This window comes from Salmo salar, chromosome 09, assembly GCF_965601325.2.
Source record: "Salmo salar chromosome 09, fSalSal1, whole genome shotgun sequence".
Lineage (NCBI taxonomy): Eukaryota > Metazoa > Chordata > Actinopteri > Salmoniformes > Salmonidae > Salmo > Salmo salar.
In genome coordinates, this window is record NC_138299.1 from 48897501 (window position 1) to 48922051 (window position 24551).

Genomic DNA, 24551 nt, shown 5'->3' on the forward strand with positions numbered 1-24551 from the left:
AGTGCTGGGGGAACACTCCAAACTGGAGGTTATCATCGAGGAGTCCTACGAGTTCAAGGTACGGGACAATACACACACACACACCACACACACCGCACACACACACACACACACACACACACACACACACACACACACACACACACACACACACACACACACACACACACACACACACACACACACACACACACACACACACACACACACACACACACACACACACACACACACACACAACAGACACACACACACACACCACACACACACACACACACACACACCACACAGCTAAACACTCTCACCATCAAAGGTTGAAGTGTGTTTTTATGACTCCCCATCAGAGCCAGTGGATGAATGAATTCAGTTGATGTTGCTGCCATCATGTGGAGAATCATGTGAACTTCATGTCTTTGTTCTAATAATAATAATAATCTCAAATCAAATCAAATTTTATTGGTCACACACTGGACACATATTTAGCAGATGTTATTGCGGGTGTAGCGAAATGCTTGTGTTTCTAGCTCCAACAGCGTAGTAATGTCTAACAATTCACGATAATACACACACAACTAATAATAGAATAATGGAATTAAGAAATATATAAATATTAGGACGAGCAATGTTGGAGTGGCGTTGAGTATAATACAGTAGAATACAGTATATACATATAAAATGAGTAAAACAGTATGTAAACATTACTAAAGTGACCAGTGATTCCATGTCTATGTACATACAGCCTCTGAAAGGTGCAAGGTTGAGTAACCGGGTGCTGTCCGGCTAGTGACAGTGACAAAGTCAACTGAGTTATCTTGGGACATTGATTGTCACTGAGCCTGAGTCTGAAATAGCACCCTATTCCCTATTTTATTTAACCCTTATTTTACCAGGTAAATTAATAATAATCCAACCCCCAGTTGTAACCAGATTGGTATAGTCCAAACTGTAATAATAATAATAATAATAATAATTCAACCTCCAGCTGTAACCAGATTGGTATAGTCCAAACTGTAATAATAACAATAACAATAATAATAATAATCCAACCCCCAGCTGTAACCAGATTGGTATAGTCCAAACTGTAATAATAACAATAACAATAATAATAATAATCCAACCCCCAGCTGTAACCAGATTGGTATAGTCCAAACTGTAATAATAATAATTCAACCCCCAGCTGTAACCAGATTGGTATAGTCCAAACTGTAATAATAATAATTCAACCCCCAGCTGTAACCAGATTGGTATAGTCCAAACTGTAATAATAACAATAACAATAATAATAATAATCAAACCCTCAGCTGTAACCAGATTGGTATAGTCCAAACTGTATTAATAATAATAATAATTCAACCCCCAGCTGTAACTAGATTGGTATAGTCCAAACTGTAATAATAATAATAATAATTCAACCCCCAGCTGTAACCAGATTGGTATAGTCCAAGCTGTAATAATAATAATAATAATAATAATAATAATAATTCAACCTCCAGCTGTAACCAGATTGGTATAGTCCAAACTGTAATAATAATAACAATAATAATAATAATAATTCAACCCCCAGCTGTAACCAGATTGGTATAGTCCAAACTGTAATAATAATAATAATAATTCAACCCCGAGTTGTAACCAGATTGGTATAGTCCAAGCTGTAATAATAATAATAATAATAATAATTCAACCTCCAGCTGTAACCAGATTGGTATAGTCCAAACTGTAATAATAACAATAATAATAATAATTCAACCCCCAGCTGTAACCAGATTGGTCAAAACTGAGATGCTATAATAATGAGTCAAATACAAGGCTCGGGCCATAAATAGTGCACTATATAGGGAATAGGGTGCATGTGGGATGCAACCTGAGTGTATTTCCTATGTGCTTTCTCCCTCAGAACACAGTGGACAAGCTGATCAAGAAGACCAACCTGGCTCTGGTGGTGGGCACCAACTCCTGGAGACAACAGTTCATGGAGGCCATCACAGTCAGTGCAGGTAAACACCAGCTCCCATCACAGTCAGTGCAGGTAAACACCAGCTCCCATCACAGTCAGTACAGGTAAACACCAGCTCCCATTACAGTCAGTGCAGGTAAACACCAGCTCCCATTACAGTCAGTGCAGGTAAACACCAGCTCCCATTACAGTCAGTGCAGGTAAACACCAGCTCCCATTACAGTCAGTATAGGTAAACACCAGCTACCATCACAGTCAGTACAGGTAAACACCAGCTCCCATCACAGTCAGTACAGGTAAACACCAGCTCCCATTACAGTCAGTACAAGTAAACACCAGCTCCCATCACAGTCAGTACAGGTAAACACCAGCTCCCATCACAGTCAGTGCAGGTAAACACCAGCTCCTAGACCATCACAGTCGGTACAGGTAAACACCAGCTCCCATTACAGTCAGTGCAGGTAAACACCAGCTCCCATTACAGTCAGTGCAGGTAAACACCAGCTCCCATTACAGTCAGTATAGGTAAACACCAGCTACCATCACAGTCAGTACAGGTAAACACCAGCTCCCATCACAGTCAGTACAGGTAAACACCAGCTCCCATTACAGTCAGTACAAGTAAACACCAGCTCCCATCACAGTCAGTACAGGTAAACACCAGCTCCCATCACAGTCAGTGCAGGTAAACACCAGCTCCTATCAAAGTCAATGCAGGTAAACACCAGCTCCCATCAAAGTCAGTGCAGCTAAACACCAGCTCCTAGACCATCACAGTCAGTAGAGGTAAACACCAGCTCCCATCAAAGTCAGTGCAGGTAAACACCAGCTCCTAGACCATCACAGTCAGTACAGGTTAACACCAGCTCCCATCAAAGTCAGTGCAGGTAAACACCAGCTCCCATCAAAGTCAGTGCAGGTAAACACCAGCTCCCATCACAGTCAGTACAGGTAAACACCAGCTCCCATTACAGTCAGTGCAGGTAAACACCAGCTCCCATTACAGTCAGTGCAGGTAAACACCAGCTCCCATTACAGTCAGTACAGGTAAACACCAGCTACCATCACAGTCAGTACAGGTAAACACCAGCTCCCATCACAATCAGTGCAGGTAAACACCAGCTACCATTACAGTCAGTACAGGTAAACACCAGCTCCCATCACAGTCAGTACAGGTAAACACCAGCTCCCATTACAGTCAGTGCAGGTAAACACCAGCTCCCATTACAGTCAGTGCAGGAAAACACCAGCTCCCATTACAGTAAGTGCAGGTAAACACCAGCTCCCATTACAGTCAGTACAGGTAAACACCAGCTACCATCACAGTCAGTACAGGTAAACACCAGCTCCCATCACAATCAGTGCAGGTAAACACCAGCTACCATTACAGTCAGTACAGGTAAACACCAGCTCCCATCACAGTCAGTACAGGTAAACACCAGCTCCCATTACAGTCAGTGCAGGTAAACACCAGCTCCCATTACAGTCAGTGCAGGTAAACACCAGCTCCCATTACAGTCAGTACAGGTAAACACCAGCTACCATCACAGTCAGTACGGGTAAACACCAGCTCCCATCACAGTCAGTGCAGGTAAACACCAGCTCCTAGGCCATCCCAGTCAGTACAGGTAAACACCAGCTCCTAGGCCATCATAGTCAGTACAGGTAAACACCAGTTCCCATTACAGTCAGTGCAGGTAAACACCAGCTCCCATCACAGGTAGTACAGGTAAACACCAGCTCCCATCACAGACAGTGCAGGTAAGCACCAGCTCCTATCACAGTCAGTACAGGTAAACACCAGCTCCCATTACATTCAGTACAGTTAAACACCAGCTCCCATTACAGTCAGTGCAGGTAAACACCAGCTCCCATTACAGTCAGTACAGGTAAACACCAGCTCCCATTACAGTCAGTACAGGTAAACACCAGTTCCCATTACAGTCAGTGCAGGTAAACACCAGCTCCCATTACAGTCAGTACAGGTAAACACCAGCTCCCATCACAGGTAGTACAGGTAAACACCAGCTCCCATCACAGACAGTGCAGGTAAACACCAGCTCCTATCACAGTCAGTACAGGTAAACACCAGCTCCCATTACAGTCAGTGCAGGTAAACACCAGCTCCCATCACAGTCAGTGCAGGTAAACACCAGCTCCCATCACAGTCAGTACAGGTAAACACCAGCTCCCATCACAGTCAGTGCAGGTAAACACCAGCTCCTAGACCATCACAGTCGGTACAGGTAAATACCAGCTCCTAGGCCATCACAGTCAGTGCAGGTAAACACCAGCTCCCATTACAGTCAGTACAAGTAAACACCAGCTCCCATCACAGTCAGTACAGGTAAACACCAGCTCCCATCACAGTCAGTGCAGGTAAACACCAGCTCCTAGACCATCACAGTCGGTACAGGTAAATACCAGCTCCTAGGTCATCACAGTCAGTGCAGGTAAACACCAGCTCCCATCACAGTCAGTACAGGTAAACACCAGCTCCTAGGCCATCACAGTCAGTGCAGGTAAACACCAGCTCCTATCAAAGTCAATGCAGGTAAACACCAGCTCCCATCAAAGTCAGTGCAGCTAAACACCAGCTCCCAGACCATCACAGTCAGTAGAGGTAAACACCAGCTCCCATCAAAGTCAGTGCAGGTAAACACCAGCTCCTAGACCATCACAGTCAGTACAGGTTAACACCAGCTCCCATCAAAGTCAGTGCAGGTAAACACCAGCTCCCATCAAAGTCAGTGCAGGTAAACACCAGCTCCCATCACAGTCAGTACAGGTAAACACCAGCTCCCATTACAGTCAGTGCAGGTAAACACCAGCTCCCATTACAGTCAGTGCAGGTAAACACCAGCTCCCATTACAGTCAGTACAGGTAAACACCAGCTACCATCACAGTCAGTACAGGTAAACACCAGCTCCCATCACAATCAGTGCAGGTAAACACCAGCTACCATTACAGTCAGTACAGGTAAACACCAGCTCCCATCACAGTCAGTACAGGTAAACACCAGCTACCATCACAGTCAGTACAAGTAAACACCAGCTCCCATCACAGTCAGGGCAGGTAAACACCAGCTCCCATCACAGTCAGTACAGGTAAACACCAGCTCCTAGGCCATCCCAGTCAGTACAGGTAAATACCAGCTCCCATCCCAGTCAGTACAGGTTAACACCTGCTCCCATCACAGTCAGTGCAGGTAAACACCAGCTCCTAGGCCATCCCAGTCAGTACAGGTAAATACCAGCTCCCATCACAGTCTGTACAGGTAAACACCAGCTCCTAGGCGTCACAGTCAGTACAGGTAAACACCAGCTCCTAGGCCATCACAGTCAGTACATTTAAACACCAGCTCCTAGGCCATCACAGTCAGTACAGGTAAATACCAGCTCCCATCACAGTCTGTACAGGTAAACACCAGCTCCTAGGCCGTCACAGTCAGTACAGGTAAACACCAGCTCCTAGACCATCCCAGTCAGTACAGGTTAACACCAGCTCCCATCACAGTCAGTGCAGGTAAACACCAGCTCCTAGGCCATCCCAGTCAGTACAGGTAAACACCAGCTCCTAGGCCATCACAGTCAGTACAGGTAAACACCAGTTCCCATTACAGTCAGTGCAGGTAAACACCAGCTCCCATCACAGGTAGTACAGGTAAACACCAGCTCCCATCACAGACAGTGCAGGTAAGAACCAGCTCCTATCACAGTCAGTACAGGTAAACACCAGCTCCCATTACATTCAGTACAGTTAAACACCAGCTCCCATTACAGACAGTGCAGGTAAACACCAGCTCCTATCACAGTCAGTACAGGTAAACACCAGCTCCCATTACAGTCAGTGCAGGTAAACACCAGCTCCCATCACAGTCAGTGCAGGTAAACACCAGCTCCCATCACAGTCAGTACAGGTAAACACCAGCTCCCATCACAGTCAGTGCAGGTAAACACCAGCTCCTAGACCATCACAGTCGGTACAGGTAAATACCAGCTCCTAGGCCATCACAGTCAGTGCAGGTAAACACCAGCTCCCATTACAGTCAGTACAAGTAAACACCAGCTCCCATCACAGTCAGTACAGGTAAACACGAGCTCCCATCACAGTCAGTGCAGGTAAACACCAGCTCCTAGACCATCACAGTCGGTACAGGTAAATACTAGCTCCTAGGTCATCACAGTCAGTGCAGGTAAACACCAGCTCCCATCACAGGTAGTACAGGTAAACACCAGCTCCCATCACAGACAGTGCAGGTAAGCACCAGCTCCTATCACAGTCAGTGCAGGTAAACACCAGCTACCATTACAGTCAGTACAGGTAAACACCAGCTCCCATTACAGTCAGTACAGGTAAACACCAGTTCCCATTACAGTCAGTGCAGGTAAACACCAGCTCCCATTACAGTCAGTACAGGTAAACACCAGCTCCCATCACAGGTAGTACAGGTAAACACCAGCTCCCATCACAGACAGTGCAGGTAAACACCAGCTCCTATCACAGTCAGTACAGGTAAACACCAGCTCCCATTACAGTCAGTGCAGGTAAACACCAGCTCCCATCACAGTCAGTGCAGGTAAACACCAGCTCCCATCACAGTCAGTACAGGTAAACACCAGCTCCCATCACAGTCAGTGCAGGTAAACACCAGCTCCTAGACCATCACAGTCGGTACAGGTAAATACCAGCTCCTAGGCCATCACAGTCAGTGCAGGTAAACACCAGCTCCCATTACAGTCAGTACAAGTAAACACCAGCTCCCATCACAGTCAGTACAGGTAAACACCAGCTCCCATCACAGTCAGTGCAGGTAAACACCAGCTCCTAGACCATCACAGTCGGTACAGGTAAATACCAGCTCCTAGGTCATCACAGTCAGTGCAGGTAAACACCAGCTCCTATCAAAGTCAATGCAGGTAAACACCAGCTCCCATCAAAGTCAGTGCAGCTAAACACCAGCTCCCAGACCATCACAGTCAGTAGAGGTAAACACCAGCTCCCATCAAAGTCAGTGCAGGTAAACACCAGCTCCTAGACCATCACAGTCAGTACAGGTTAACACCAGCTCCCATCAAAGTCAGTGCAGGTAAACACCAGCTCCCATCAAAGTCAGTGCAGGTAAACACCAGCTCCCATCACAGTCAGTGCAGGTAAACACCAGCTCCCATTACAGTCAGTGCAGGTAAACACCAGCTCCCATTAGAGTCAGTGCAGGTAAACACCAGCTCCCATTACAGTCAGTACAGGTAAACACCAGCTACCATCACAGTCAGTACAGGTAAACACCAGCTCCCATCACAATCAGTGCAGGTAAACACCAGCTACCATTACAGTCAGTACAGGTAAACACCAGCTCCCATCACAGTCAGTACAGGTAAACACCAGCTCCCATTACAGCCAGTGCAGGTAAACACCAGCTCCCATTACAGTCAGTGCAGGTAAACACCAGCTCCCATTACAGTCAGTACAGGTAAACACCAGCTACCATCACAGTCAGTACAAGTAAACACCAGCTCCCATCACAGTCAGTGCAGGTAAACACCAGCTCCCATCACAGTCAGTACAGGTAAACACCAGCTCCTAGGCCATCCCAGTCAGTACAGGTAAATACCTGCTCCCATCCCAGTCAGTACAGGTTAACACCTGCTCCCATCACAGTCAGTGCAGGTAAACACCAGCTCCTAGGCCATCCCAGTCAGTACAGGTAAACACCAGCTCCTAGGCCATCACAGTCAGTACAGGTAAATACCAGCTCCCATCACAGTCTGTACAGGTAAACACCAGCTCCTAGGCCGTCACAGTCAGTACAGGTAAACACCAGCTCCTAGACCATCCCAGTCAGTACAGGTAAACACCAGCTCCTATGCCATCACAGTCAGTACAGGTAAACACCAGCTCCTAGGCCATCACAGTCAGTGCAGGTAAACACCAGCTCCCATCACAGTGAGTACAGGTAAACACCAGCTCCCATCACAGGTAGTACAGGTAAACACCAGCTCCCATCACAGACAGTGCAGGTAAGCACCAGCTCCTATCACAGTCAGTACAGGTAAACTCCGCTCCCATTACAGTCAGTGCAGGTAAACACCAGCTCCCATCACAGTCAGTGCAGGTAAACACCAGCTCCCATCACAGTCAGTACAGTTAAACACCAGCTCCCATCACAGTCAGTGCAGGTAAACACCAGCTCCTAGGCCATCACAGTCAGTGCAGGTAAACACCAGCTCCTATCAAAGTCAATGCAGGTAAACACCAGCTCCCATCAAAGTCAGTGCAGCTAAACACCAGCTCCCAGACCATCACAGTCAGTAGAGGTAAACACCAGCTCCCATCAAAGTCAGTGCAGGTAAACACCAGCTCCTAGACCATCACAGTCAGTACAGGTTAACACCAGCTCCCATCAAAGTCAGTGCAGGTAAACACCAGCTCCCATCAAAGTCAGTGCAGGTAAACACCAGCTCCCATCACAGTCAGTGCAGGTAAACACCAGCTCCCATTACAGTCAGTGCAGGTAAACACCAGCTCCCATTACAGTCAGTGCAGGTAAACACCAGCTCCCATTACAGTCAGTACAGGTAAACACCAGCTACCATCACAGTCAGTACAGGTAAACACCAGCTCCCATCACAATCAGTGCAGGTAAACACCAGCTACCATTACAGTCAGTACAGGTAAACACCAGCTCCCATCACAGTCAGTACAGGTAAACACCAGCTCCCATTACAGCCAGTGCAGGTAAACACCAGCTCCCATTACAGTCAGTGCAGGTAAACACCAGCTCCCATTACAGTCAGTACAGGTAAACACCAGCTACCATCACAGTCAGTACAAGTAAACACCAGCTCCCATCACAGTCAGTGCAGGTAAACACCAGCTCCCATCACAGTCAGTACAGGTAAACACCAGCTCCTAGGCCATCCCAGTCAGTACAGGTAAATACCTGCTCCCATCCCAGTCAGTACAGGTTAACACCTGCTCCCATCACAGTCAGTGCAGGTAAACACCAGCTCCTAGGCCATCCCAGTCAGTACAGGTAAACACCAGCTCCTAGGCCATCACAGTCAGTACAGGTAAATACCAGCTCCCATCACAGTCTGTACAGGTAAACACCAGCTCCTAGGCCGTCACAGTCAGTACAGGTAAACACCAGCTCCTAGACCATCCCAGTCAGTACAGGTAAACACCAGCTCCTATGCCATCACAGTCAGTACAGGTAAACACCAGCTCCTAGGCCATCACAGTCAGTGCAGGTAAACACCAGCTCCCATCACAGTGAGTACAGGTAAACACCAGCTCCCATCACAGGTAGTACAGGTAAACACCAGCTCCCATCACAGACAGTGCAGGTAAGCACCAGCTCCTATCACAGTCAGTACAGGTAAACTCCGCTCCCATTACAGTCAGTGCAGGTAAACACCAGCTCCCATCACAGTCAGTGCAGGTAAACACCAGCTCCCATCACAGTCAGTACAGGTAAACACCAGCTCCCATCACAGTCAGTGCAGGTAAACACCAGCTCCTAGACCATCACAGTCGGTACAGGTAAATACCAGCTCCTAGGCCATCACAGTCAGTGCAGGTAAACACCAGCTCCCATTACAGTCAGTACAAGTAAACACCAGCTCCCATCACAGTCAGTACAGGTAAACACCAGCTCCCATCACAGTCAGTGCAGGTAAACACCAGCTCCTAGAACATCACAGTCGGTACAGGTAAATACCAGCTCCTAGGTCATCACAGTCAGTGCAGGTAAACACCAGCTCCCATCACAGTCAGTACAGGTAAACACCAGCTCCTAGGCCATCACAGTCAGTGCAGGTAAACACCAGCTCCTATCAAAGTCAATGCAGGTAAATACCAGCTCCCAGGCCATGACAGTCAGTGCAGGTAAACACCAGCTCCCATTACAGTCAGTACAAGTAAACACCAGCTCCCATCACAGGCAGTACAGGTAAACACATGCTCCCATCACAGTCAGTGCAGGTAAACACCAGCTCCTAGACCATCACAGTCGGTACAGGTAAATACCAGCTCCTAGGTCATCACAGTCAGTGCAGGTAAACACCAGCTCCCATCACAGTCAGTACAGGTAAACACCAGCTCTTAGGCCATCACAGTCAGTGCAGGTAAACACCAGCTCCTATCAAAGTCAATGCAGGTAAACACCAGCTCCCATCAAAGTCAGTGCAGCTAAACACAAGCTCCTAAACCATCACAGTCAGTAGAGGTAAACACCAGCTCCCATCAAAGTCAGTGCAGGTAAACACCAGCTCCTAGACCATCACAGTCAGTACAGGTTAACACCAGCTCCCATCAAAGTCAGTGCAGGTAAACACCAGCTCCCATCAAAGTCAGTGCAGGTAAACACCAGCTCCCATCACAGTCAGTACAGGTAAACACCAGCTCTTATTACAGTCAGTGCAGGTAAACACCAGCTCCCATTACAGTCAGTGCAGGTAAACACCAGCTCCCATTACAGTCAGTACAGGTAAACACCAGCTACCATCACAGTCAGTACAGGTAAACACCAGCTCCCATCACAATCAGTGCAGGTAAACACCAGCTACCATTACAGTCAGTACAGGTAAACACCAGCTCCCATCACAGCTCAGTGACAGGTCAAACACCAGCTCCCATTACAGTCAGTGCAGGTAAACACCAGCTCCCATTACAGTCAGTACAGGTAAACACCAGCTCCCATCACAGTCAGTACAGGTAAACACCAGCTCCCATCACAGTCAGTGCAGGTAAACACCAGCTCCCATCACAGTCAGTACAGGTAAACACCAGCTCCTAGGCCATCCCAGTCAGTACAGGTAAATACCAGCTCCCATCCCAGTCAGTACAGGTTAACACCTGCTCCCATCACAGTCAGTGCAGGTAAACACCAGCTCCTAGGCCATCCCAGTCAGTACAGGTAAACACCAGCTCCTAGGCCATCAGAGTCAGTACAGGTAAACACCAGCTCCTAGGCCATCACAGTCAGTACAGGTAAATACCAGCTCCCATCACAGTCTGTACAGGTAAACACCAGCTCCTAGGCCGTCACAGTCAGTACAGGTAAACACCAGCTCCTAGACCATCCCAGTCAGTACAGGTAAACACCAGCTCCTATGCCATCACAGTCAGTACAGGTAAACACCAGCTCCAAGGCCATCACAGTCAGTGCAGGTGAACACCAGCTCCCATCACAGTGAGTACAGGTAAACACCAGCTCCCATCACAGGTAGTACAGTTAAACACCAGCTCCCATCAAAGTCAGTGCAGCTAAACACCAGCTCCTAGACCATCACAGTCAGTAGAGGTACACACCAGCTCCGATCAAAGTCAGTGCAGGTAAACACCAGCTCCTAGACCATCACAGTCAGTACAGGTTAACACCAGCTCCCATCAAAGTCAGTGCAGGTAAACACCAGCTCCCATCACAGTCAGTACAGGTAAACACCAGCTCCCATTACAGTCAGTGCAGGTAAACACCAGCTCCTAGACCATCACAGTCAGTACAAGTAAACAACAGCTCCCATCACAGTCAGTACAGGTAAACACCAGCTCCTAGGCCATCACAGTCAGTGCAGGTAAACACCAGCTCCTATCAAAGTCAATGCAGGTAAACACCAGCTCCCATCAAAGTCAGTGCAGCTAAACACAAGCTCCTAAACCATCACAGTCAGTAGAGGTAAACACCAGCTCCCATCAAAGTCAGTGCAGGTAAACACCAGCTCCTAGGCCGTCACAGTCAGTACAGGTAAACACCAGCTCCTAGACCATCCCAGTCAGTACAGGTAAACACCAGCTCCTATGCCATCACAGTCAGTACAGGTAAACACCAGCTCCTAGGCCATCACAGTCAGTGCAGGTAAACACCAGCTCCCATCACAGTGAGTACAGGTAAACACCAGCTCCCATCACAGGTAGTACAGGTAAACACCAGCTCCCATCACAGACAGTGCAGGTAAGCACCAGCTCCTATCACAGTCAGTACAGGTAAACTCCGCTCCCATTACAGTCAGTGCAGGTAAACACCAGCTCCCATCACAGTCAGTGCAGGTAAACACCAGCTCCCATCACAGTCAGTACAGGTAAACACCAGCTCCCATCACAGTCAGTGCAGGTAAACACCAGCTCCTAGACCATCACAGTCGGTACAGGTAAATACCAGCTCCTAGGCCATCACAGTCAGTGCAGGTAAACACCAGCTCCCATTACAGTCAGTACAAGTAAACACCAGCTCCCATCACAGTCAGTACAGGTAAACACCAGCTCCCATCACAGTCAGTGCAGGTAAACACCAGCTCCTAGAACATCACAGTCGGTACAGGTAAATACCAGCTCCTAGGTCATCACAGTCAGTGCAGGTAAACACCAGCTCCCATCACAGTCAGTACAGGTAAACACCAGCTCCTAGGCCATCACAGTCAGTGCAGGTAAACACCAGCTCCTATCAAAGTCAATGCAGGTAAATACCAGCTCCCAGGCCATGACAGTCAGTGCAGGTAAACACCAGCTCCCATTACAGTCAGTACAAGTAAACACCAGCTCCCATCACAGGCAGTACAGGTAAACACATGCTCCCATCACAGTCAGTGCAGGTAAACACCAGCTCCTAGACCATCACAGTCGGTACAGGTAAATACCAGCTCCTAGGTCATCACAGTCAGTGCAGGTAAACACCAGCTCCCATCACAGTCAGTACAGGTAAACACCAGCTCTTAGGCCATCACAGTCAGTGCAGGTAAACACCAGCTCCTATCAAAGTCAATGCAGGTAAACACCAGCTCCCATCAAAGTCAGTGCAGCTAAACACAAGCTCCTAAACCATCACAGTCAGTAGAGGTAAACACCAGCTCCCATCAAAGTCAGTGCAGGTAAACACCAGCTCCTAGACCATCACAGTCAGTACAGGTTAACACCAGCTCCCATCAAAGTCAGTGCAGGTAAACACCAGCTCCCATCAAAGTCAGTGCAGGTAAACACCAGCTCCCATCACAGTCAGTACAGGTAAACACCAGCTCTTATTACAGTCAGTGCAGGTAAACACCAGCTCCCATTACAGTCAGTGCAGGTAAACACCAGCTCCCATTACAGTCAGTACAGGTAAACACCAGCTACCATCACAGTCAGTACAGGTAAACACCAGCTCCCATCACAATCAGTGCAGGTAAACACCAGCTACCATTACAGTCAGTACAGGTAAACACCAGCTCCCATCACAGTCAGTACAGGTAAACACCAGCTCCCATTACAGTCAGTGCAGGTAAACACCAGCTCCCATTACAGTCAGTGCAGGTAAACACCAGCTTCCATTACAGTCAGTACAGGTAAACACCAGCTCCCATCACAGTCAGTACAGGTAAACACCAGCTCCCATCACAGTCAGTGCAGGTAAACACCAGCTCCCATCACAGTCAGTACAGGTAAACACCAGCTCCTAGGCCATCCCAGTCAGTACAGGTAAATACCAGCTCCCATCCCAGTCAGTACAGGTTAACACCTGCTCCCATCACAGTCAGTGCAGGTAAACACCAGCTCCTAGGCCATCCCAGTCAGTACAGGTAAACACCAGCTCCTAGGCCATCAGAGTCAGTACAGGTAAACACCAGCTCCTAGGCCATCACAGTCAGTACAGGTAAATACCAGCTCCCATCACAGTCTGTACAGGTAAACACCAGCTCGTAGGCCGTCACAGTCAGTACAGGTAAACACCAGCTCCTAGACCATCCCAGTCAGTACAGGTAAACACCAGCTCCTATGCCATCACAGTCAGTACAGGTAAACACCAGCTCCAAGGCCATCACAGTCAGTGCAGGTGAACACCAGCTCCCATCACAGTGAGTACAGGTAAACACCAGCTCCCATCACAGGTAGTACAGTTAAACACCAGCTCCCATCAAAGTCAGTGCAGCTAAACACCAGCTCCTAGACCATCACAGTCAGTAGAGGTACACACCAGCTCCGATCAAAGTCAGTGCAGGTAAACACCAGCTCCTAGACCATCACAGTCAGTACAGGTTAACACCAGCTCCCATCAAAGTCAGTGCAGGTAAACACCAGCTCCCATCACAGTCAGTACAGGTAAACACCAGCTCCCATTACAGTCAGTGCAGGTAAACACCAGCTCCTAGACCATCACAGTCAGTACAAGTAAACACCAGCTCCCATCACAGTCAGTACAGGTAAACACCAGCTCCTAGGCCATCACAGTCAGTGCAGGTAAACACCAGCTCCTATCAAAGTCAATGCAGGTAAACACCAGCTCCCATCAAAGTCAGTGCAGCTAAACACAAGCTCCTAAACCATCACAGTCAGTAGAGGTAAACACCAGCTCCCATCAAAGTCAGTGCAGGTAAACACCAGCTCCTAGACCATCACAGTCAGTACAGGTTAACACCAGCTCCCATCAAAGTCAGTGCAGGTAAACACCAGCTCCCATCAAAGTCAGTGCAGGTAAACACCAGCTCCCATCACAGTCAGTACAGGTAAACACCAGCTCTTATTACAGTCAGTGCAGGTAAACACCAGCTCCCATTACAGTCAGTGCAGGTAAACACCAGCTCCAATTACAGTCAGTACAGGTAAACACCAGCTACCATCACAGTCAGTACAGGTAAACACCAGCTCCCATCACAATCAGTGCAGGTAAACACCAGCTACCATTACAGTCAGTACAGGTAAACACCAGCTCCCATCACAGTCAGTACAGGTAAACACCAGCTCCCATTACAGTCAGTGCAGGTAAACACCAGCTCCCATTACAGTCAGTGCAGGTAAACACCAGCTCCCATTACAGTCAGTACAGGTAAACACCAGCTCCCATCACAGTCAGTACAGGTAAACACCAGCTCCCATCACAGTCAGTGCAGGTAAACACCAGCTCCCATCACAGTCAGTACAGGTAAACACCAGCTCCTAGGCCATCCCAGTCAGTACAGGTAAATACCAGCTCCCATCCCAGTCAGTACAGGTTAACACCTGCTCCCATCACAGTCAGTGCAGGTAAACACCAGCTCCTAGGCCATCCCAGTCAGTACAGGTAAACACCAGCTCCTAGGCCATCACAGTCAGTACAGGTAAACACCAGCTCCTAGGCCGTCACAGTCAGTACAGGTAAATACCAGCTCCCATCACAGTCTGTACAGGTAAACACCAGCTCCTAGGCTGTCACAGTCAGTACAGGTAAACACCAGCTCCTAGACCATCCCAGTCAGTACAGGTAAACACCAGCTCCTATGCCATCACAGTCAGTACAGGTAAACACCAGCTCCAAGGCCATCACAGTCAGTGCAGGTAAACACCAGCTCCCATCACAGTGAGTACAGGTAAACACCAGCTCCCATCACAGGTAGTACAGTTAAACACCAGCTCCCATCAAAGTCAGTGCAGCTAAACACCAGCTCCTAGACCATCACAGTCAGTAGAGGTACACACCAGCTCCAATCAAAGTCAGTGCAGGTAAACACCAGCTCCTAGACCATCACAGTCAGTACAGGTTAACACCAGCTCCCATCAAAGTCAGTGCAGGTAAACACCAGCTCCCATCACAGTCAGTACAGGTAAACACCAGCTCCCATTACAGTCAGTGCAGGTAAACACCAGCTCCCATTACAGTCAGTGCAGGTAAACACCAGCTCCGATCAAAGTCAGTGCAGGTAAACACCAGCTCCTAGACCATCACAGTCAGTACAGGTTAACACCAGCTCCCATCAAAGTCAGTGCAGGTAAACACCAGCTCCCATCACAGTCAGTACAGGTAAACACCAGCTCTTATTACAGTCAGTGCAGGTAAACACCAGCTCCCATTACAGTCAGTGCAGGTAAACACCAGCTCCCATTACAGTCAGTGCAGGTAAACACCAGCTCCCATTACAGTCAGTGCAGGTAAACACCAGCTCCCATTACAGTCAGTACAGGTTAACACCTGCTCCAATCACAGTCAGTGCAGGTAAACACCAGCTCCTAGGCCATCCCAGTCAGTACAGGTAAATACCAGTTCCCATCACAGTCAGTACAGGTAAACACCAGCTCCTAGGCCATTCCAGTCAGTACAGGTAAACACCAGCTCCTAGGCCATCACAGTCAGTACAGGTAAACACCAGCTCCTAGGCCATCACAGTCAGTACAGGTAAATACCAGCTCCCATCACAGTCTGTACAGGTAAACACCAGCTCCTAGGCCGTCACAGTCAGTACAGGTAAACACCAGCTCCTAGACCATCCCAGTCAGTACAGGTTAACACCTGCTCCCATCACAGTCAGTGCAGGTAAACACCAGCTCCTAGGCCATCCCAGTCAGTACAGGTAAACACCAGCTCCTAGGCCATCACAGTCAGTACAGGTAAACACCAGCTCCTAGGCCGTCACAGTCAGTACAGGTAAACACCAGCTCCTAGACCATCCCAGTCAGTACAGGTAAACACCAGCTCCTATGCCATCACAGTCAGTACAGGTAAACACCAGCTCCTAGGCCATCACAGTCAGTGCAGGTAAACACCAGCTCCCATTACAGTCAGTACAGGTAAACACCAGCTCCCATCACAGTCAGTGCAGGTAAACACCAGCTCCCATCACAGTGAGTGCAGGTAAACACCAGCTCCCATCACGGTCAGTACAGGTAAACACCAGCTCCCATTACAGTCAGTGCAGGTAAACACCAGCTCCCATTACAGTCAGTGCAGGTAAACACCAGCTCCCATTACAGTCAGTACAGGTTAACACGTGCTCCCATCACAGTCAGTGCAGGTAAACACCAGCTCCTAGGCCATCCCAGTCAGTACAGGTAAATACCAGTTCCCATCACAGTCAGTGCAGGTAAACACCAGCTCCCATCACAGTCAGTACAGGTAAACACCAGCTCCTAGGCCATTCCAGTCAGTACAGGTAAACACCAGCTCCTAGGCCATCACAGTCAGTACAGGTAAACACCAGCTCCTAGGCCATCACAGTCAATATAGGTAAATACCAGCTCCCATCACAGTCAGTACAGGTAAACACCAGCTCCTAGGCGGTCATAGTCAGTACAGGTAAACACCAGCTCCTAGACCATCCCAGTCAGTACAGGTAAACACCAGCTCCTATGCCATCACAGTCAGTACAGGTAAACACCAGCTCCTAGGCCATCACAGTCAGTGCAGGTAAAAACCAGCTCCCATCACAGTCAGTACAGGTAAACACCAGCTCCCATTACATTCAGTACAGTTAAACACCTGCTCCCATTACAGTCAATGCAGGTAAACACCAGCTCCCATTACATTCAGTACAGGTAAACACCAGCTCCCATTACAGTCAGTACAGGTAAACACCAGTTCCCATTACAGTCAGTACAGGTAAACACCAGTTCCCATTACAGTCAGTGCAGGTAAACACCAGCTACCATTACAGTCAGTACAGGTAAACACCAGCTCCCATCACAGTCAGTACAGGTAAACACCAGCTCCCATTACAGTCAGTGCAGGTAAACACCAGCTCCCATTACAGTCAGTGCAGGTAAACACCAGCTCCCATTACAGTCAGTACAGGTAAACACCAGCTACCATCACAGTCAGTACAGGTAAACACCAGCTCCCATCACAGTCAGTGCAGGTAAACACCAGCTCCCATCACAGTCAGTACAGGTAAACACCAGCTCCTAGGCCATCCCAGTCAGTACAGGTAAATACCAGCTCCCATCCCAGTCAGTACAGGTTAACACCTGCTCCCATCACAGTCAGTGCAGGTAAACACCAGCTCCTAGGCCATCCCAGTCAGTACAGGTAAATACCAGTTCCCATCACAGTCAGTGCAGGTAAACACCAGCTCCCATCACAGTCAGTACAGGTAAACACCAGCTCCTAGGCCATTCCAGTCAGTACAGGTAAACACCAGCTCCTAGGCCATCACAGTCAGTACAGGTAAATACCAGCTCCCATCACAGTCTGTACAGGTAAACACCAGCTCCTACACCATCACAGTCAGTACAGGTAAACACCAGCTCCTATCAAAGTCATTGCAGGTAAACACCAGCTCCAATCACAGTCAGTACAGGTAAACACCTGCTCCCATCACAGTCAGTACAGGTAAACACCAGCTCCTACACCATCACAGTCGGTACAGGTAAATACCAGCTCCTAGGCCATCACAGTCAGTGCAGGTAAACACCAGCTCCTATCACAGTCAGTACAGGTAAACACCAGCTCCTAGGTAATCACAGTCAGTGCAGGTAAACACCAGCTCCTATCAAAGTCAATGCAGGTAAACACCAGCTCCCATCAAAGTCAGTGCAGCTAAACACCAGCTCCTAGACCATCACAGTCAGTAGAGGTAAACACCAGCTCCGATCAATGTCAGTGCAGGTAAACACCAGTTCCTAGACCATCACAGTCAGTACAGGTTAACACCAGCTCCCATCAAAGTCAGTGCAGGTAAACACCAGCTCCCATCACAGTCAGTACAGGTAAACACCATCTCCCATTACAGTCAGTGCAGGTAAACACCAGCTCCCATTACAGTCAGTGCAGGTAAACACCAGCTCCCATTACAGTCAGTACAGGTTAACACCTGCTCCCATCACAGTCAGTGCAGGTAAACACCAGCTCCTAGGCCATCCCAGTCAGTACAGGTAAATACCAGTTCCCATCACTGTCAGTGCAGGTAAACACCAGCTCCCATCACAGTCAGTACAGGTAAACACCAGCTCCTAGGCCATCACAGTCAGTACAGGTAAACACGAGCTCCCATCACAGTCTGTACAGGTAAACACCAGCTCCTATGCCATCACAGTCAGTACAGGTAAACACCAGCTCCTAGGCCATCACAGTCAGTGCAGGTAAACACCAGCTCCCATCACAGTCAGTACAGGTAAACACCAGCTCCTATCACAGTCAGTACAGGTAAACACCAGCTCCCATTACATTCAGTACAGTTAAACACCTGCTCCCATTACAGTCAGTGCAGGTAAACACCAGCTCCCATTACATTCAGTACAGGTAAACACCAGCTCCCATTACAGTCAGTACAGGTAAACACCGGTTCCCATTACAGTCAGTGCAGGTAAACACCAGCTCCCATCACAGGTAGTACAGGTAAACACCAGCTCCCATCACAGGTAGTACAGGTAAACACCAGCTCCCATCACAGACAGTGCAGGTAAGCACCAGCTCCTGTCACAGTCAGTACAGGTAAACACCAGCTCCTATCACAGTCAGTACAGGTAAACACCAGCTCCCATTACATTCAGTACATTTTAACACCAGCTCCCATTTCAGTCAGTGCAGGTAAACACCAGCTCCCATTACAGTCAGTACAGGTAAACACCAGCTCCCATTACAGTCAGTACAGGTAAACACCAGTTCCCATTACAGTCAGTGCAGGTAAACACCAGCTCCCATTACAGTCAGTACAGGTAAACACCAGCTCCCATCACAGGTAGTACAGGTAAACACCAGCTCCCATCACAGACAGTGCAGGTAAGTACCAGCTCCTATCACAGTCAGTACAGGTAAACACCAGCTCCCATTACAGTCAGTGCAGGTAAACACCAGCTCCCATCACAGTCAATACAGGTAAACACCAGCTCCTAGGCCATCACAGTCAGTACAGGTAAGCACCAGCTCCTATCACAGTGAGTACAGGTAAACACCAGCTCCTAGGCCATCACAGTCAGTACAGGTAAGCACCAGCTCCTATCACAGTCAGTACAGGTAAACACCAGCCCCCATTACAGTCAGTACAGGTAAACACCAGCTCCTATCACAGTCAGTACAGGTAAACACCAGCTCCCATTACATTCAGTACAGTTAAACACCTGCTCCCATTACAGTCAGTGCAGGTAAACACCAGCTCCCATTACATTCAGTACAGGTAAACACCAGCTCCCATTACAGTCAGTACAGGTAAACACCGGTTCCCATTACAGTCAGTGCAGGTAAACACCAGCTCCCATTACAGTCAGTACAGGTAAACACCAGCTCCCATCACAGGTAGTACAGGTAAACACCAGCTCCCATCACAGGTAGTACAGGTAAACACCAGCTCCCATCACAGACAGTGCAGGTAAGCACCAGCTCCTATCACAGTCAGTACAGGTAAACACCAGCTCCTATCACAGTCAGTACAGGTAAACACCAGCTCCCATTACATTCAGTACATTTTAACACAAGCTCCCATTTCAGTCAGTGCAGGTAAACACCAGCTCCCATTACAGTCAGTACAGGTAAACACCAGCTCCCATTACAGTCAGTACAGGTAAACACCAGTTCCCATTACAGTCATTGCAGGTAAACACCAGCTCCCATTACAGTCAGTGCAGGTAAACACCAGCTCCCATCACAGTCAGTACAGGTAAACACCAGCTCCTAGGCCATCACAGTCAGTACAGGTAAGCACCAGCTCCTATCACAGTGAGTACAGGTAAACACCAGCTCCTAGGCCATCACAGTCAGTACAGGTAAGCACCAGCTCCTATCACAGTCAGTACAGATAAACACCAGCCCCCATTACAGTCAGTACAGGTTAACACCAGCTCCCATCACAGTCAGTACAGGTTAACACCAGCTCCTAGGCCATCACAGCACAGATCCCACTCTAGTGAACATCATATAAGGGAGAAGAGGAAAATGGTGGATATATTGTGATTATAATCGTTCACTGTCTTTTACAGGTATTATACATCAGACAGTATGAGATGTATTGGGGTCTAAGGGGAGGGGAGACCAGAGCACTCAAAGAATGATGGTAAAAAAAAAAAGTACTTTGTGACAAAAAACATGGATCTTTGATCGTTGAGTTTTGATTGATATTTATATCATATTATGTTACATATCAGAACTGTGAAGTTAGATTTTTTTTTTCAATCTAGGTTCTTGTCCTATTTTCCCATAACACTAAAACTGTCCCGTTGTGTGGATGATTTGTTTATTTTAGGGTGCAAAAAAAAAAAAACATTCCCCTGATGTTACAAGAATGTTCCTAGAAGATTGTGGGGACATCTTAAAAGATATGTTCCCAAAAAAACACAAAAACGGTTTACTTGTGTGGATGATTAGGCAATTTTTCTTTTAGAGTGAAAATAACATTCAACTGATGTTGCAAGAACGTTCCCAGAACACATTCTTACATTCTTTAAAAGTTCCTAAAACATTTATTTAGCTTCTGGGAACATTGTGGGGATATGCAAAGAGATAAACACTAAACTGTCAAGTTGTGCTGACATTCAGATAATGTTTGTATCAGAGTACAGTTCACAAAACTTTCTTTTGATGTTGCAAGAATGTTGACAGAACAGCCATTCTGAGTTCATTAAAAGGTTCCCAGATATGTAATTAAGTTATGGGAACAGTGTGGTTACATTAAAAGAGATGTTCTGTTGTGATGACATTCATACAATGTTTAAGTTAGGTTGCAGAGGACATTCCCTTAACGTTGTAAAAAAAGTTATTTAAAGGTTGCCAGAACATTTAATCAAGTTAAAGATATGAGGCAATGTAACACTAAGAGTACCAACCAAACAAGTTACCATTGTATTTACGTTGAGCTGATCTTATCTTAATGGCTTTAGTAATATGTAAAACAAAATATATAATAACGTCAACAAGACTTGCTTGCGTCGTGCTGTCACGACAACGGAGAACAAATGATACTACATCCATAAAGTGTTCCAAATACTCTAAAACATCGGAGCCCGAAGGAGAGAGAGTCAGACGCGCTGTAGAGAGACGGCTAGACTTTCCCTTAGCCACGGAGAGGAGACATTTCTCCCTACGTCACCGCTCCTCTGCAGTCTCTTTAGCTCCACAAGTCAACTCCTGGAAGGCCCTCCCTCTGTCACTTTGGTGTTAAAATATTTAATCCCAATGGCTCTCTGTATTTTTTCATGAGCTCCGTGCTGAAAAATGTATGTCCCTCACATGGCCTGCCACTTTGAATCATTCCAGCACCCACCACTCTGCCTACATATACCTAGGCCTGTCTAATCTCCTGCCAGCACCGGCCCTGCGTCCCACCTAGCCTCCTGCCCAGCTACCCTACCCTCCATGGAGGCCTGGTGTTGGCCTTGGGGAACTGGGCCAGTCACTCACAGTACTTGTCAGACTACCTTCCTCTGTTGAGGTATGAGTCTATGTGAGTAATTGTTCCTGTTAGAGTGGATTAAACACACTGAAAAACAGGACGTAACTATGAAATACAACCATCTGCTGTTATGAAATATTACTCAATGTGTAATAAATTAAAATTATTCTCTTCCTTCCCCTTGATGTCATTCCTCATCCCTATCTCCCCCTTCTCCATCACAATCCTTCTCCATCACAATCCCTCCTTTCTCTCCTCCTCCATCACAATCCCTCCTTTCTGTCCTTCTCCATCACAACCCCTCCTTTCTCTCCTTCTCCATCACAACCCCTCCTTTCTCTCCTCCTCCTTCTCCATCACAATCCCTCCTTTCTCTCCTTCTCCATCACAACCCCTCCTTTCTCTCCTCCTCCTTCTCCATCACAATCCCTCCTTTCTCTCCTTCTCCATCACAATCCCTCCTTTCTCTCCTTCTCCATCACAATCCCTCCTTTCTCTCCTCCTCCTCCATCACAATCCCTCCTTTCTCTCCTTCTCCATCACAATCTCTCCTTTCTCTCCTCCTCCATCACAATCCCTCCTTTCTCTCATCCTCCTTCTCCATCACAATCTCTCCTTTCTCTCCTTCTCCATCACAATCCCTCCTTTCTCTCCTTCTCCATCACAATCCCTCCTTTCTCTCCTCCTCCATCACAATCCCTCCTTTCTCTCATCCTCCTTCTCCATCACAACCCCTCCTTTCTCTCCTCCTCCTCCATCACAATCCCTCCTTTCTCTCCTTCTCATCACAATCCCTCCTTTCTCTCCTTCTCCATCACAATCCCTCCTTTCTCTCCTTCTCCATCACAATCCCTCCTTTCTCTCCTCCTCCATCACAATCCCTCCTTTCTCTCCTCCTCCATCACAACCCCTCCTTTCTCTCATCCTCCTTCTCCATCATAATCCCTCCTTTCTCTCCTCCTCCATCACAATCCCTCCTTTCTCTCCTCCTCCATCACAACCCCTCCTTTCTCTCATCCTCCTTCTCAATCACAAACCCTTCTTTCTCTCATCCTCCTTCTCCATCACAATCCCTCCTTTCTCTATTAATTTTCAATCACTCCATCATCTACCTCTCCTTCCTCTTTTCCTGTTCTCTCTCTTCTCTTTATCTCTCCCTTCACTGTCCCTATACCTCCTTCCAATACCTGCTCCTCTTCATCACTCCACCACACGTCTATCCTTCCCTCCACCCTCACCCTCTCTCTTCCCTCCCTTCATTGTCGCTACCTGCTCTCCTTTTTCTTCTCCTCTTCATCATTCCATCCCTCCCCTCCATCTCTCCATCTTCCCTCTTCTCCTCTCTCCTCCCCCCACTCCATCCCTCCTCTCCATCTCTCCATCTTCCCTCCACTCCTCCCTCCTCCCCCCTCTCCTCCCTCCTCACACCCTCTCCCCCACTTTTCCCTCCATCCCTCCCTGCCTCCCTCCTCTCCCCCGCTCCTCCCTCCCTTGTCCCTAGGAGACGAGGATGAGGAAGACACTGGTGAAGAGCGTCTCCCGTCATGTTTCGACTACGTCATGCACTTCCTCACCGTCTTCTGGAAGGTCAGTTGACAGAGAGGTTAGAGATTAGAGGTCAGAGACACCTTCTGGAAGGTCAGTTGACAGAGAGGTTAGAGATTAGAGTTCAGAGACACCTTCTGGAAGGTCAGTTGACAGAGAGATTAGAGGTCAGAGACACCTTCTGAAAGGTCAGTTGACAGAGAGATTAGAGGTCAGAGACACCTTCTGGAAGGTCAGTTGACAGAGAGATTAGCGGTCAGAGACACCTTCTGGAAGGTCAATTGACAGAGAGGTTAGAGATTAGAGGTCAGAGACACCTTCTGGAAGGTCAGTTGACAGAGAGGTTAGAGATTAGAGGTCAGAGACACCTTCTGGAAGGTCAGTTGACAGAGAGGTTAGAGATTGGAGGTCAGAGACAACTTCTGGAAGATCAGTTGACTGAGAGATAAGAGGTCAGAGACACCTTCTGGAAGATCAGTTGACTGAGAGATTAGAGGTCAGAGACACCTTCTGGAAGATCAGTTGACTGAGAGATTAGAGGTCAGAGACACCTTCTGGAAGATCAGTTGACTGAGAGATTAGAGGTCAGAGACACCTTCTGGAAGATCAGTTGACTGAGAGATTAGAGGTCAGAGACACCTTCTGGAAGATCAGTTGACTGAGAGATTAGAGGTCAGAGACACCTTCTGGAAGGTCAGTTGACAGAGAGGTTAGAGGTCAGAGACACCTTCTGGAAGATCAGTTGACTGAGGGATTAGAGGTCAGAGACACCTTCTGGAAGATCAGTTGACTGAGAGATTAGAGGTCAGAGACACCTTCTGGAAGGTCAGTTGACAGAGAGGTTAGAGGTCAGAGACACCTTCTGGAAGATCAGTTGACTGAGAGATTAGAGGTCAGAGACACCTTCTGGAAGATCAGTTGACTGAGAGGTTAGAGGTCAGAGACACCTTCTGGAAGGTCAGTTGACAGAGAGATTAGAGGTCAGAGACACCTTCTGGAAGATCAGTTG

General features: G+C 47.9%; 1 protein-coding gene across 3 annotated transcripts in view; it reads left to right on the plus strand.

Annotated features, from left to right (window-relative positions):
* LOC106591009 (sodium/calcium exchanger 3) overlaps nucleotides 1-24551 on the plus strand; it is a 241767-nt gene that overhangs the window by 206731 nt on the left and 10485 nt on the right. For 2 of the 3 annotated variants that reach the window (XM_045723739.2, XM_045723741.2), the window contains 3 exons: nucleotides 1-58; nucleotides 1895-1994; nucleotides 23499-23584. The exon at nucleotides 1-58 is cut by the window's left edge and continues 61 nt beyond it. In XM_045723739.2, coding sequence (XP_045579695.1) covers nucleotides 1-58; nucleotides 1895-1994; nucleotides 23499-23584 — 244 coding nt within the window. The remainder of the gene's footprint in view (nucleotides 59-1894; nucleotides 1995-23498; nucleotides 23585-24551) is intronic. The other variant, XM_045723740.2, reaches the window with a different exon arrangement.